This window comes from Megascapheus bottae, chromosome 28 (genome assembly GCF_031878675.1).
Source record: "Megascapheus bottae isolate mThoBot1 chromosome 28, mThoBot2.hap1, whole genome shotgun sequence".
NCBI classification, from domain to species: Eukaryota; Metazoa; Chordata; class Mammalia; order Rodentia; family Geomyidae; genus Megascapheus; species Megascapheus bottae.
The window spans coordinates 14,922,896-14,939,348 of record NC_143536.1 but is presented as its reverse complement, the minus strand read 5'-3'; the positions used below and the strand labels follow the sequence as shown (position 1 = coordinate 14,939,348).

The 16,453-nt window shown below is 42.4% G+C and overlaps 1 protein-coding gene across 2 annotated transcripts in view; it reads left to right on the top strand.

Moving 5' to 3' along the window:
• The first annotated feature begins 34 nt into the window (after positions 1-34).
• Positions 35-16,453, top strand: part of Pi4ka (phosphatidylinositol 4-kinase alpha) — a 117,549-nt gene continuing 101,130 nt past the window's right edge. For both annotated transcript variants that reach the window (XM_090320563.1, XM_090320562.1), the window contains exons 1-3: positions 35-240; positions 9,979-10,095; positions 15,581-15,674. In XM_090320563.1, coding sequence (XP_090176689.1) covers positions 100-240; positions 9,979-10,095; positions 15,581-15,674 — 352 coding nt within the window. In that variant the 5' untranslated portion in view covers positions 35-99. The remainder of the gene's footprint in view (positions 241-9,978; positions 10,096-15,580; positions 15,675-16,453) is intronic.

Below are 16,453 nucleotides of genomic sequence, written 5' to 3'. Positions count from 1 at the left end.
GGGGGGGAAGCCGGATGCGCCTGCGCCTGCGCGGTGAAGTCGGACGCTTCGCAGGCCGGGTGTGGAGAGCCGTCCGGCATCGCCGTGGCGCCCACTACGATGGCGGCCACCGCGGCCCGGGGAAGTAGTAGCGGCTCCGGCACCAACTCCGGGTCCAGCGCTTCGCGGGGTTTCTATTTCAACACGGTCCTTTCACTGGCCCGCTCCTTGGCAGTGCAGAGACCGGCATCCTTGGAGAAGGTAACCTCGGGCGGTTTGGGCAGCAGGCTGACAGGAGGCGGGACCTTGGAGAGACGAAGCGTGGGCTGGACGAGGGTCTTCGGGAGCCCGAGTCCGGGAGTGGCGGGGCAGCTTGTCTCGACGAATGGGGACTCCTGAGTGGGGGAGTCTGTGAGGAGCGGAGGCTCGTGTGTGTGTATGTGAAAGAGGGACCGAGGCCGAGGGGTCGTGCGGGCGAGCGGGGGACCCTTCGGGTGCGTGTGTGCGCTGCTGAGGTACAGGCGGGGGGGGGCATCTTGTGACCGGGCTGAGGTGGTGTTTTGGAATTGGGACGCTGTGAGGAGCAGTGGGATAAGACCAGAACCACAGGGTCCAGACCTGGGGCTCCAGTTCTAGTTATGCCTGGGCTTCACCAAGTGACCTTGGGGAGATGTTCTTCTCACGTCAGGAAGGGTTCATTAGTCTGCTTTGCCCTCTTCACTGGCTTGCGATGAAGAGCAGACGAAGCCCTGTATCTGAGGGTGCTTTCTGACTACGCAGTATTATTCTCCCACGGTTGGGGGCGTTGGGCTGGGTACAAATACGTATTTGGGGGAAGGCACAGTGGTGTGATGAAACGGTGACACTGCCAGTGGGCAGAGAACTGAACCGGGATTGCTTCAGAAGAGAGAGCTTGGTGCCAGCAGAATTCTTATCTTGATAGAAGGTAAAAGGCCGCTCTTAAGGTGTGCCTGGGCTGGTGGAAAAAACACAAATATAGGGCGATACCTAAATGTGGTCTTTTTGTGCATCCTCTTGGAAGAGTATTAAAAGAGTTAAAATAGCAACTTTCAGAGCATCCATTTCTTGGTCTGTCTGTAAAATGTGTAAAATGTGGTGACTGTGTGTGTGTGTGTGTGTGTGTGTGTGTGTGTGTGTGTGTGTATGATGATTCCTTGGGCTTGAACTCAGGGTCTCTCAACCTTTTTGCACAAGTGCGCTCTCTATTACTGGGTCCACAGCTCTGACTTTTTGGAGTATAATTGGAGATGAATCTCAGGGACTTTTCTGTTTGGGGTGGCTTTGAACCTCAGCCTCCTGAGGGATTACAGGCTGGGGCTACCCAGGGAACCAGGCATGGTTCTTGATTAAATGAGTTCAAGTATAAAGTGTCTGGCTCAGTGCTAGTTAAGAGTAAAAGCAATAAATATCTGCTTTCTTCTATCACCAGTGTTGTGTTAGCACTAAAGAAATAGCGTGGTGCTGGGTGTGGTGGCTCAGGCATGTAATCCTAGCTACTCCAGAGACTGAGATGTGAGGATCAAGGTTCAAAGCCAGCCCCCACACAAAAGGACCCTTATCTCCAATTAACCTCCAGAAAATGGGAAGTGGGGCTTGGCTCAAGGGTAGGTTGGTAGCCTTGAGCTGAAGAGCTTAGGGACAGCATCTAGGCAGAGTTCAAGCCCCAATGACACCCCCCCCACACACACACAAAAGAAAGAAAATAGGGTGGTTTGTCAACTCAACTTTCTGGAATGGAAAGAGGATCCTTTTTGATGTGTCAAGAGCAAGAGTTGACTACAGACCTGCCTGCAAGCAGTTGGGAGGTTTTGTGCCCTGGGGAATAGGGAAAGCAGCAAGGATGTTTGAGGCACTTGGGCAGAGTGACTTTGTTTGGCCTTTTGCATTTTCAGACTTGATTTTTATCACTCACTTGCAAGGTGAGCAGGTCCTGGGAGACTGATGCCAACCTGACTCCTAATTAAGAGGGAATACATTTGATACACATTGGTCTGAACATACAGTTCCAGCTACTAAGGCAGAAAGATGCTTGAGCCTAGGAGTTTCTGGCTGGCCCTGTCAATATATAGATACTAGGTCTCAAAATCTATATTCTAGTGCTTAGTTACTCATGAGGCTGAGATCTGAGAACTGTGTTCCAAGCCAGCCAGCTCCCCCCCCCCCCCACATACACAACTGGGAAACTCTTACCTTTAATTAGAGAAGCCTGGCTAATGATAGACAACAATGCTGGTTTATTAGACCCATTCCAATCAGCTGGCACATTCCCTTCTTAGCATAAGACCAATAAGTGTATCAAATGTTTGAGGGGCCAGGAACGTTGCTTAGTGGTAGAGTGCACACCTAGCATGCCCTGGGTTCCATTCTTCAGTACCACATATATAGAAAAAGCCCCAAGTGGTGCTATGGCTCAAAGGGGAGGAGCTGTAGACTTGAGAAAGCCCAAGGACAGAGCTCAGGCCCTGCGTTCAAGCCCTAGGACCAGCCATTTTTTTTCTATGTATGTGGTACCAAGGAATCAAACCCAGTTCTTCGTGCATGCTAGGCAAGCACTCTACCACTAAGCTAAACTCCCAGCCCCTAGCTTACAACCTCTCCCACTCTCCCATCTTCCCCCCCTCCCCTGCCAGTCCTGGGGAACTCAGGGCTTGGGTACTCTCCTGAGCTTTCACAAGGATGGTGTTCTACTACTTGAGCCACAGCACCCCTTCTGGATTTTTCTGTGTATGTGCTAGCGAGGAATCAAACCCAGGGTTTTGTGTATGCTAGGCAAGCACTCTACGACTAGGCTACACTCCCAGCCCCCTCTCCCATTTTTTTTTTTTTTTTTTGGCCAGTCCTGGGCTTGGGCTCAGGGCTTGAGCACTGTCCTTGGACTTTCTCAAAGCTAGCACTCTACCACTTGAGCCTCAGCACCACTTCTGGCTTTTTGCTATGTATGTAGGGTACCGAGGAATCGAACCTGGGTCTTCATGCATGCTAGGCAAGCACTCTACCACTAGGCCAAATTCCTGGCCCCCCTCTCCCATTTTTTAGTTTTTCTTTTTTCTTTCAGAGAGATGTCAAGAATGAGAGAGGCTTAGAACACATAGCGTTGGTCTGAGGAAGGCTCAGCTTACTAGGCTAGCTCTAGTAGCATCAGAGCTCAGATAGTGGTAAGTCAGGCAATGGTGACATACATTTAGTGGTTTGAAATATCTAATGACATACCTTCTCTACTTTTGTCTCTCAATATGCCATAGTTTACATGTTCCTGACACTCACTTAATCCCAGGCTATGTGTGACCCAAAGCCTAGTACTACTCACTGGGTTTTACTTTTTCCTATTAATTTCTTATTTTTATTTCTTTGTCAGTTGTGTGGCTTGAACTCAGGGTCTGGGCACTGTCCCTGAGCTCTTCAGCTCAAGGCTAGTGCTCTACCACTTTGAGTTACAGCACTACTTCTGGTTTTCTGCTAGTTAATTGGAAATAAAGAGTTTCACAGTCTTTTCCTGCCTAGGCTGGCTTTGAATCTCTATCCTCAGATCTCAGCCTCCTGAGCAGGCAGGATTACAGATGTGAACCACCAGGGCCTAGCTTTCCCCACCCCCCTTCCTCTTCTTTCTTTCTGTCAGTCCTGGGGCTTGAACTCAAGGCCTGAGCACTGTCCTTGGGCTTTCTCAAGGCTAGAGCTCTACCACTTGAGTTACAGCACAACTTGCGGCTTTTTCTATGTATGTGGTACAGAGGAATCCTACCTGGGTCTTTGTGCATGCTAGGCAAGCACTCTACCACTAGGCCAAACGTCCTGACTTTCCTATTCATTTCTCTTTTTTTTATTTTTATTTTTATTTATTGTAATTAGTAAAAGGGTTACATGATATTTGCCAGATAGAAGGTGCATTAATTCACATACATTGATACCCTTTCACATGTCTTGGTACCCGTTTCCCTCCCCCCCTCCTATTCATTTCTTAATTCACTTTTTCATTCAGAAAACATTTATTGAGTGCCTATTATGTGTTTATTTATTTTGCCAGTTCTGGGTCTTGAACTCAGGGGCTGAGCACTGTTCTTGGGCTTTCTCAAGGCTAGAGCTCTTACAGCACAACTTCTGGCCTTTTCTATGTATATGATGTCAAGGAATCCAACTTAGTCTTTGTTCATGCTAGACAAGCACTCTTACCGCTAGACCAAATTCCCTGCTGCTTTTATTTATTTTTTATTTTGCCAGTCCTGGGTTATGAACTGAGGGCCTGAGCACTGTCCTTAGACGACACTGTCACTATATCTAGCCATTGTTTGAGAGGGAATTTTGAGAACTTTTTGTCTGAGGTGATCTTGAACTTAGAGTCCTGGATCTTGACCTACCAAGTAGCTAGAATTATCTGCTTGAGCCATTGTATCTAACACTTGAGCCACAGCCCACTTTTGGCTTTTTCTGTGGTACTGAGGAATCAAGCCTGGCCTTCATTCATGCTTGGCAAGCACTCTACTACTGGGCCATGCTCTCAGCCCCTTCTTCTGATTTTTAAAGGGATTTTTCTGAGAGCATCTTGCTTTTTTTTATCTCAGTCCACTCTCAGACTGCAATCCTCCTATGTTTCCATGTAACTTGAGCTACCGATGTTTATCAGCACATTCAGAATTTTTTGTTGATGTTGATATGGGGGTCTTGCTTACTTTTGCCTGGATTGCCTTAAGCCATTATCACCCCAGTCTCTAGCTCTGGAATAACTGGGATTACAGGCATGTTAGCTTGAGTCTGGCCCTATCATTTTATTTATTATTATTTATTTATCAATTTATGTTGCCATTCCTGGGACTTGAACTCAAGGGCATTGTCCCTGAGCTTTTTGCTCAAGGTTGGCATTCTACCACTTGAGCCACTTGAGCTGTTCCAGCTTTTTCTGTTTATGTGATACTGAGGAATCACACCCAGGGCTTCATGCATGCTAGGCAAACACTCTACCTTGTAGCCACATTCCCAGCCCCCTATCATGAGATCTGAGGATCCCAGTTCAAAGCCCAAGCACTTGTGAGACTCTTCTCCAATTAACTACCAGAAAACCAGAAGTGGTGCTGTGGCTCAAGGGGTAGGGCAGTACACTTGAGCTGAAGAGCTTAGGGATAACCCCCAGGCCCAGAGTTTAAGTCCCATGACCAAAAAAAAAAAGGTATAGAATTACCTATAGTCATCATGGTCCTTGTAATCCTTGGTGGCTGAATATACAACGGAGCTGGCTTTCACACTGATCTGCTGGAAGAGATTCCATACTTCCTGGTAAACAGATTGCTGGAAGAGAGCAAAAAGTGTTGTCACCATGCTGTGACTCCAGATGTCCCTCATAGAAGCATGGAGAAGGCCCTCTTGTCATCAAAGCCATCAAGGGCATCCGTATTTAAAGCTTTAAGAAAATTCTAAGTATCACTGGCTCATATCTATAATCCTAATTACACAGGAGACTAAAATCTGAGAATCTCAGTTCAGAGCTAGATCAGGCAGACAAATCCTTAAGACTTTTACCTCCTGATATCTGGCTCCAGTAGAACAGTAACTGTGAGTAATAATGCTGAGTAAAAGCTTGAAGCCCTGAGTTCAAGCTCCAGTACCACCACTACCAATAACAACAAAAACAAAGAAAGGAAGGAAGAAAGGCAGAAAGGAAAGAAAATCAAATTAAGAGCTAAAAGAGCCAGTACTGGTAGCTCTTGCCTATAATCCTAGATGCTCAGGATGCTGAGATGCAGTTTGAAGCTAGCTGGGGCAGAAAAGTCTCTTTGAGACTCCTGTCTCCAATTAACCAGTGGAGCCATGGCTCAAAGTGGTAGAGCACTAGCCTCCAGCAAAAGAGCTCAGGAACAGTGCCTAGTCCCTGAGTTCAAGGCCCATGACCACCACCAACAAAAAGAGCTAACAGGGCCTAGCACCAGTGGCTCATGCTTGTAAATCTTGGCTCCTCATGAGGCTGAAATCTGAGAATCATAGTCAGATGAGCAGGGATGTTTGTGAGACTTTTATCTCCAATTAACTACCAAAAAGAGGTGTGACTCAAATGGTAGAGCACCAACCTTGAGTAGAAAAAGCTAAGGGATGACTAGGTCCTGAGTTCAAGCCCCAGTACTGGCTGGCATGTGCGTGCGTGCCCACACACATATACACACAAAGTTAAAACATTAACATTAAATTCCTATTTAATGTTATTTATATGACAAGAAATCAGTTTAAACCCTTTTTTTCTAGCACCAATAGAACTATTACACTATTCTTACTATATAGTATTGAAATAGTTGCAATCATTTTGATCAGTTATAAGGTAAATCTACTCTGATTTTATGTTTAAGGTGAAAGGGGATTAACGAGGTTTAGTCAGCATTAGTGAGTAGTATGGTTCTGGTCTCATTACATCGCCTTTTCCCTTATATTTCCACTGATAACGAAGCAACCCAATTGGTCAATGATGAGCACATCAAGGGGTGAGGGGGGCTGGCAGAATTTTTGTTGCAGGATCTGCAGAATTGGCTCCATTAATTTTGTAGTGTCTCTAAGTACCACATAGTACTCGGATGGTGTGGTCAGGAATCAAGTGTGCATCCCTATAGGAGGACTTGAGGTAAGGACAGCCCTGGCAGAAAAATCCACAAGACTTAATTACCTCCAATTAACACAAAGCTGGGCTATAGAGGCATGGCTTAAATGGTATAGCACTCTCCATGAGCAAGCAAAGGCAAGTGAGCATGAGGCCTCTGAATTCAAGCTTTGGTACTAGCAACAAGAGCAATAAAAGAGGAAATATTCATGTTCTGTAGATTCTTTTGTGTGTACCCAAGTGTGCCAGTACTGAGGTTTGGGCTCTAGGGCATTTGCTCTGCTTTTTCTACCCACTGCTGGTATGCTGCTTGAGCCACATCTCTACCTTTTGCTTTTTGCTTATTAATTGGTGATAAGACTTTCCTTTAACTGGCTCCAAGACTTGATTCACAGATCTCAGCCTCCTGTGCAACTAGGACTATAGATGGGAGCCTTTTATGCCCAGCTGTTGTTCTCCAGCTTTTGTCCCAGTTGTGTGTTGTCATCTGTAGATGACCTATGTGCATCTAATGAAACATGGCGCCGGGCTGCTTGTAGGAACAGTTATTATTTCACAGCCTTTGTCTTTCATGATGGTTCTGAATTACTTAGAAAATGTTAACTTAAAATTTGTGTTTTCTACAAGAATAATATACTTAGGAAATAAACCTTCTCTGCTTGTTTCCCATTGAACAGACATATGTCTATATCTAATACCTGGTACCCTCATTCAAATGGCAATATTCTAGTAATACTTAAATATTTGTCAATATTCTAGAGAGTTACACAGAAAAACAAAACAAAACAAAAATCCTGGCACTAATACTTAAAGCTTAGTTTTCAGTCCTTAGTGGATTGGATTTTTTTTTTAAAGAACTCCCAGAGGTTTCAAGTAACAAAAGCTGTACTTTTAAAAAGTTGTGTAATTTGTGAGCTTTGTTAATGCTATTATTGTGGCTTTATTTTGACCTACATACTGTTGTTTTTCTGCTTAGTCATTAAGACTTTTCAGGGCTCTTTGGTTTAGCCTTTCTTTAATGGTGATACCTATGTCTTGGGTCAAAGTATTACTGTAAGTTCATTTTTCATGTGTGCCAGGAGTAGAATTTGAATTCAGGGCCTGAACTTCTTTGCTCAAGGCTAACACTCTATTACTTCAACTCTTGGAGGTTACTTGGAGATAGAAATCTCATAAATTTTCCTGCCAGGACTGGCTTTGAATCACAATCCTCAGATCTCAGATCTCAGCCTTCTTAGTAGCTAGGCCACTGGTTTCTAGCCCATAATTTTTTTTTTTTGGCCAGTCCTGGGGCTTGCACTCAGGGCCTGGGCAGTATCATTGGGCTTTCTCCAGGATTGACCTCTACCACTTTGAGCCACAGCACCACTTCCAGCTTTTTCTGTGTATGTGGTACTGAGGAATAGAACCCAGGGCTTCATGCATGCTAGGAGAGCACTTTACCACTAGGCCATGCTCCCAGTCCAATCCAGTAAGTTCTTATCAAAGTCTAAATAAAGTTTTCCTGTAGCTTTCCTATGATTTATTGGCTTATTGAACTCCTCAAAGTGGCAGGAAGGACCCTGTTGATATATGTGTATATATATATATATAAATTTTTTTGGTGGGTCATGGGGCTTGAACTCAGCCTAGGCACTGTCCCTGAGCTCTTCAGCTCAAGGCTAGCACCTTCCTCTTGAGCCAAACCCCATTTCCTCTTTTCTAGGGTCTGTGTTTGCTTGTCTGGTGATGTTTGAACCACATTCCCAGTCCTATGGATTCTTCTTATAAATAGAAATAACCTGTATCTGTTTCTAACAAATTTTCTTCACTAAAAGTAGCAGTTTAATTTGGGTTAAAATTAATTACAAAACCCCTAAGACATTTAATCAAACTGGTATAAACTGTCTTTCCTGCTATTTGCTTTTGTTCCAAAGGTCATAGTTGAGAAGTACTGAATAAAATAAGAATAGAATTGGGTTTAGAAAAGTGCTGTACTATTTTAATTTCCAGTGGGTTGAATTTACAGAAATATTTACAATAGAAAATTTCAGATTGTCTGGTCTATCTAAAGTGAGAGAGGTGCTTCCCCCGCTACTTTTGGGAGTTAAATCCAGACACTTATAGGAATCCAGTGCTCTACTACTTGGTCCACCTCCCAGTCCTAGGGAGGGGATCCTCTTTCACTTGCCCTGGTTGTTTTCCATCCATAGTAACAAAGGGCAGTGTTTCACATGGCATATGTGCCCATATTTGAAGAAAACAAAATCAATCCAAAGCATATTGACTTGATTGATTCTCATAGAAGCCATGTAAAAGATATTATCAAAGGGAAGGTAGCACAAAAAGTGTGATATAATGTGAGTTCTGACTCTGGTTGGTATAGTGTCTTTGTGCCAGTCCTGTTATCTTCTTTGATCCATACCTGTTGGTAAGCAGGGAAGCTGAGGCTCAACTAATCATTCAACTAGTCTGTGCCAAAGATATAAATAGGATACCATATCAGACTCCAAAGTCTATAGGCATTTCACTCAGCTCAAAGTTCCTAATATTAGATTTGTTTATATATGTCAGTAAAAACAAAGCTTGATTCTTATCCTGCCCCTAAAGAAATCTCTAGAGACAGAGAAAAGAACTGAGAGCAAAAATATTTACTTTTCAAGTATGTCCAGGCACAGTGGTATATATCTGGTGCTCCCGGCTACTTGACGGGTTGAGGTGGGAGAATCTCTTAACCTCAAGAGGTAGATACAACAAGATCTCACTTGGAAAATAAATAATTGTAAGTATATATATATATATGTTTAGCTTATGAGAATATTAATGAGTGATCTATTTTGTTCATATTTAATGGATTTGAGTCTCCATGCTATGTCAGTACATTAGCTTCACCTTCCAGGTATGTGGTGTATTGTGTTCTTAGTGGGAGCAGGGTATTGGTAAAGTATTGACCACATCAGGGCAAAGCATATACTTTAGGAGGGCTCATAATTCTTCCTTTTTCTTTTCTTTTTCCAGTCCTGGGGCTTGAACTCAGGGCTTGAGCCCTGTCCTTGGACTTTCTCAAGGCTAGAGCTCTACCACTTGAGCCTCAGCACCACTTCTGGCTTTTTTCTATGAATGTGGTACCGAGGAGTTGAACCCGGATCTTCGTGCATACTAGGCAAGCACTCTACCACTAGGCTAAACTGGCCCATAATTCTTCCTTTTGGTTTGATGTTGACTCAATAAACATTTCTTGAATTTCACTGACTCATTCTGTTGTGATTCTACTTTTTCTTCTAATGTTGAAAGAGTACTTGGTGCCTATGATTTGTTAATTGAAATAAAATAATGATTTATTTGGGTATGTGGACACCTGTAAGACTTGCTAATTTGAATGTGGCCTTATATTTTTTGAAGCTATTTTTTAAAATTTAATTTTCTAGGTCCAAAAGCTGCTTTGCATGTGTCCAGTAGATTTCCATGGGATCTTCCAACTAGATGAAAGACGGAGAGATGCAGTGATTGCATTGGGCATTTTTCTTATCGAATCTGATCTTCAGGTAAGTTTTTACCTCATATAATATATCTTCAGTATAAAGAGGCTATAAAGATAATTCACATTTGTATGTACTTATATTTATCTAATACAACTAGAAAGAATTTTTTTTTTTTTTTTGCCAGTTCTGGGCTAGAGCTCAGGGCCTGAGCACTGTCCTTGGACTTTCTCAAGGCAAGAGATCTACCACTCGAACCTCAGCACCACTTCTGGCTATTTTCTATGTATGTGGTACTGAGGAATCAAACCTGGGTCTTCATGCATGCTAGGCAAGCACTCTACCACTAGTCCAAACTCCCAGCTAGAAGTAATTTTTTTTTTTTTCCTAGTCCTGGGTCTTAAACTCAGGGCCTGGTCACTGATCTTGGGCTTTCTCAAGGCTAGTGTTCTACCCCTTGAGCCACAGTACCACTCTGGCTTTCTCTGTGTATATGGTCCTAAGGAATCCAACCCAAGCACTCTACTAACAGGTCCCACGAAAGAATTTTTTTAACCTTGTGATTATATTATGTTGTTTTTTGAAAAAGTAATTTTATTTATTTATTTTGTAGAAATTAAGTTAAACTTGAGAACTGTGTGTCTTTCAGTGTAGGCTTAGGAATATTGCTCAGTTAAAAGGTATCTTTTTTTTTTTCCCTTCCCAAAGGACAAAAATCACTTAGGATAATTTTGGCATAATGCCATCTTCTTCAAAATTATGATAGGAATAGCTTTTTAAGTACATATACTTTTTAAAAAATTTGTGCCTGTCTTGGAGCTTGAATTCAGGGTCTGGGCTCTGTCCCTGAGCTTTTTCACTAAAGGGTAGCCCTCTACCACTTGAGCCACAGCTCTACTTTCAGCTTTTTGAGGGTTAATTGGAAATAAGAGTCTTGTTGATTTTCCTGCCCAGCCTGGCTTTGAACCAACAATCCTCATGTCTCAGCCTCTTGAGTAGCTAGGATTACAGATGTAAGCCTCCCGGTGCTTGGCTATCTATCTATCTATCTATCTATAATTTTTTTGGGGGGGGGTCAGAAGGCTCGATCTTGGAGTGGGGCCTCGGCTTTGTTCCTGAGCTCTTTAGCTCAAGGCTAAGTGCTTTATCACTTTTGAATCACAGAGCCATTTCCTGTTTTCTGGTGGTTAATTGGAGATAAGAGTCTCACAGAATTTCCTGTCTAGGATGGCTTCAAACCACAAACCTCCGATCTTAGCCTCCTGAGTAGCTCGAATTATGAGCATGAGCTACCAGTGCTCAGCTAAATACACATTTGATAAAGATTAAAGGCCAACTCTTTACTACAGAAAATGAATTAAGTGTTTTTTTCATTTTGTTATATTTATCAAAGCTAGTTGAAGCAGATGATGATTATTGGATATAGACTATTATTGTAATTTTTGAATTCCCAATATAATCATGCTATACTATAAAAATAAAGATGTTGTGTATGTGAATTAATGCACCTTCTACCTGGCAAATATAATGCAACCCTTCTATTAACTACAATAAAAAATATATGAAAAAAATAAAGATGGCTGTATATTGAATATCTGCCTTAAAAAGTATATGTTTTCTAAAACTTTTACCATAATAAAAATGGATATATTTGATCAAGTATTAATATTTTTCTGGTGTTGGTGTTTAATTAAGCTGGGTGCCTTACATCTTAGGCTTTGCAAACATTCTACAACTAAACAATACCCCCAGCTTTTGTCAAAGGTTTCTTTTTTTCCTCTTTTGCTGGCATGGCTTGAATTTAGGGACTTGGCTCACTCATCTTACTTGATTGGCTGTCATACCACAACTTTCTTGATTGGTTGATACCCTATTATTTGAGCCATGCCTCCTGCTCAGCTTTTTGGGGGCTGTCCTAGGACTTGAACTCAGGGTGTAGGTGTTATCTCTGAATTTTTTTTACCCCCTCAACGCTAATTCTCTACCAATTGAGCCACAGCTCCACTTCTAGCCTTTTGGTAGTTTAGTGGTATTAAGAGCCTCACTGACTTTCCTGCCCCAGGCTGGCTTTGAACCTGACCTTCCAATCTCAGATTCTAATAACTAGGATTACAGGTGGAGCCATTGGTGCCTGGCTTTTGTTAGTTGTTTTAGAGATTGAGTCTTGAAGATATTTTTTTTCTTTTTTTTCTCTCTTTCTTTTTTCTCTTTTTTTTTTGCCAGTCTGGCTTGAACTCAGCCTGAGCATTGTCCTTGGCTTTCTCAAGGCTAGAGCTCTACCACTTGAGCCATAGCACCACTTCCAGCTTTTCCTATGTATGTGGTACCAAGGAATCAAACCTGGGTCTTCGTGCATACTAGGCAAGCACTCTACCACCAGGCCAAACTCCTGGCCCTCAAAGATATTTCTTTCTGCATTGGTTTTGAACCACTAAAGTCCAGATTTGTCTTTTGAGTAGCTAGGATTACAGGCATGAGCAACTAGTACATGGCTATGTTAGAGTGTTTATAGTTCAGGGGAAGGGGAAAAAGTAACTGCTTTTCTTTGAGCGGGGGGCAGTATTAGAGTTTGAACTCAATTCCCTAGATAGGTATTTTACTACTTCAGTTAGGGTCTCAATTTGTGCCCAGTTTGACCTGGATTGTGATCTTCCTATTTGTCTTGCCCTTCATTGCTGTGATGATAGACATGTGACAGTACATCCAGTCATTCCCCAATAGCTTGAGACAAGTACCCAGCCATTAGTCAACAGGTAGTCTTGCTGCTATGTGTTAGTGGCTCATGCCTATATACTCACCTATCTAGCTATTCAGGAAGCTGAGATCTAAGAGTCAAGGTTCAAAGCTCCTCTGAGCAGGAAAGACCATGGGACTCCAATTAACCATGAAAAACCCAAAAAAGTAGAAGTGTGGCTCAAGTGGTAAATCATGTTTGGAATGGAAAAAGCCAAAGGAGGGCCAGGAGTTTGGCCTAGTGGCAGAGAGCTTGCCTAGCATGCACGAAGACCCAGGTTCAAATCCTTGATACAACATACGTAGAAAAAGTTGGAAGTAGTGCTATGGCTCAAGGGTAGAGTGATAGTCTTGAGAAAGCCCAAGGACAGTTCTCAGGCCCTGAGTTCAAGCCCTAGAACTGGCAGAAGAAGAAGAGGGAGAGGGAGAGGGAGGAGAAGAAGAAAGAAGCAGCAGCAGCTCAGGAACAGTGCCCAGGCACAGAATTCAAGGGGTGGGGGGAGGGAGAGAGAGGGAAGAGGAGTGAGAGAGAGGGAAGAGGAGGGAGAGAGAGGGAGAGAAAGGGAGAAAGAGAAGACACTGCTAAACCTTTCTGGCCTAAGCTGCCCTCCAACTGTGATCCTTCATCTTTGCCTCCCAAACAGGTAGAATTATAGGTTTGAAACCCTATTTCAGCAAAAACATATGTGTGACCAATATTTCATAAAAAAAAATCAGATACACAGCTTTATTTTAGTTTCCAAGAACTTGAACCTGGGTGTTTATGCATACTAGGCAAGCACTCTACCACTAGGCCAAACTCCTGGCCCCTTAGTTTCCTTTTTTACATTTGTGCTTTTTTTAGCTGTATTTATATTTAAATTGAAAAATACAAAAAAAAATTTGTCCTGTTTTTTTTTTTTTTTTTTTTTTTTGTATTTTGTTGTAAGGATGCAGCCAAGGGCCTTGTGCCTGCTAAGCAAGTACTTTACCGCTTAACTACATCTTTCATTTCTCTTTTTTCCTATTTGCCAAATCCTCCATAAGTATTAAATGAATTATAGAGGGAAGAAAAAAATTTGACTACTTTTCTTTAAACTTGTGAATAATCTTTGGCAATTTCTTTTTTCTGATATGGTAGCTTTAGTTCATGGCTTTTTGCTCTTGCTTGACATGCTTGCTTATGGCTGGTAATCTAACACTTGAGCTATGCTGCTAGTCCAGTTTTTTGCTAGTTGATTGTAAATGGAATTTCATGGGCTTTTTTGTCCTGGTTAGCTTTGATCTACAGTCTTCCAATCTTATGGATAACAGGAGAGAAGTATATCATGCTTCCTCAGCTCTTTGAGAATGCGCTAGGGATTGTCATTCTCTTGGTTCACCTGATGCTGATATTGCATGACTTTTTTTTTTTTTTTGCCAGGCTTGGGGCTTGAACTCAGAGCCTGAGCACTGTCCTTGGGCCTTCTCATGGCTAGCACTCTAACACTTGAGCAACAGCACCACTTCCAGCTTTTGCTGTGTGTGTATTACTGAGGAATGGAACCTGGATCTTCATGCATGCTAGGCAAGCACTCTACCACTAGGCCAAATTCCCAACCCCTTCTTGACTCTTACCAGTGTGGTCAATGTGTTGGCCTTCTCTGTGTACAGTCCCTAGGCTATCCTGGCAGCAGTGTGGCCAAAGTAGTGGAGGTTTTCTTATCCAGCATATACTACTAAACTCGTCATAGTTCATATAGGAAAGAACCACCTAGTACAACTTTTACAGGAAATAACAGTGTAAGCCCCTACCAGTTTGGGCATCTTAGTTATTAGCCAGCTTAATATCATTTACAGGAACTTTTTTTTTTAACTGGGCACAAATTGAGACCCTAACTCAAAAAAATAACCTTCTGGAGTGGCTCAACTGGTAAAGTACCTATCTAGGGAATTGAGTTCAAACTCTAATACTGCCCATCCCCCTCAAAGAGCTCTTTTGCTTAAGGCTAGTGCTCTACCACTTTGAGCCTTAGCTCCACTTTCACTTACTGGTGGTTAACTGGAGATAAGAATCTCACAGAGGTTCCTGCCTGGGCTGGCTTTGAACCATGATCCTCAGATCTCAGCCTCTTAAGTAGTTTCATAGTGAGAACCAGAGTCAAAGAAAAAAGATTAGGGTCAGGCACAGTAGCTTACACCTGTAATCGTAGCTACTCAGGAGGCTGAAATCTGATAATTGCCAGCCTTGGCACTAAAGATCCTGAGCCTTTTTTTTTTGGGGGGGGGGTCATGAGATTTGAACTTTGCCTGGGTGCTGTCCTTGAGCTTTTCAGCTCAAGGCTACCACCCTACCCTTCTTCTGGACTCTGCTGTGTGGAAACAGGCTGTGTGTTGCCATGTGCACTTACTGAATGCTTTTACATTATCTCTGGAGAGTTTTGAGATGGATATGGAAATGTCCATAAGGATATGCTTTGTTCTGATACGAATATGCTTTCCTTTGAGTTTAATCTGTGTAAAAAAAATCCTATTAAGGATATGCTTTGTTCTGATACGAATATGCTTTCCTTTGAGTTTAATCTGTGTAAAAAAAATCCTATTGTTGGCTGGGAATGTAGCCTAGTGGTAGAGTGCTTGCTTAGCATGCACAAAGCCCTAGGTTCGATTCCTTGATATCATATACTCAGAAAAAGCTAGAAGTGGTGCTGTACCTCAAGTGACAGAGTGCTAGCCTTCAGCCATAAGTGTCCAAGGACAGTGTCCAGGCCCTGAGTTCAAACCCCAGGACTGGCCAAAAAAATAAAAAAGAAAAAAAATCCTGTTGCTTATTAAATTTATTATTATTTTTTTCCCAAAGCACAAAGATTGTGTGGTTCCTTACCTTCTTCGACTTCTCAGAGGTCTTCCAAAAGTGTACTGGGTTGAAGAAAGCACAGCTCGGAAAGGCAGAGGTAATTTCATATACGGTGTTTGCTCTTGCTGAATGCAAGGACAAATAAGGTCAGCATCTTTAAGGATCAAATGTTGATTTATATTAACCCTTCAGTTAAAACATGTTTAATGCTCTCATTCCTATCTGTGTAACAACTAACTGCCTGAAGCGTGTAGGCTGAGTGTCCTGTTGTCAAAAGCACTGGACAAGGAAGGAAGAAGGCATGCCTGGCTGCAGCTTTTTTTTTTTTTCTTTTGTTTTGTTTTTTTGCCTCTTCTGCTAACTTCAGGAATTTTTTCTCATATACCATTGGCCATAATTGGCTATATGCCCATCATCAGACCAGTCAGATTGCCCTTAGATTACATGTTCTAAATGGATGGTAGGGACTCTGTTACTCAATGTTGAGGTTTGTGTGTGTGTGTTCTTGCTATTAAGCTTTAGTTAAACTTTGCATCTTTAGAAATGGGCTAACTCCATGTGTATTTCTTTCAACTAGTATTTTATTTAGAGACAAAGTGATATAGTCTTTGCTTCTCCTCTTCTCCATTGTTCTCCATCCTTACTCCCCTCCTTTTGAAATATCCCCATGGGTCTATGTTGCCATGCATTATTCCAAGAAAACACTTAGAACTTAGATGTTCTCGAGGGGAGGGAAATGGGGACCAAGACATGAGAAAGGGTATTAATGTATGTGAATTAATGCACTTCCTATCTGGCAAATATAATGTAACCCTTCTTTTAATTACAATAAAAAATACATGAAAAAAAAAGAACTTAGATGTTCTTATATACCAA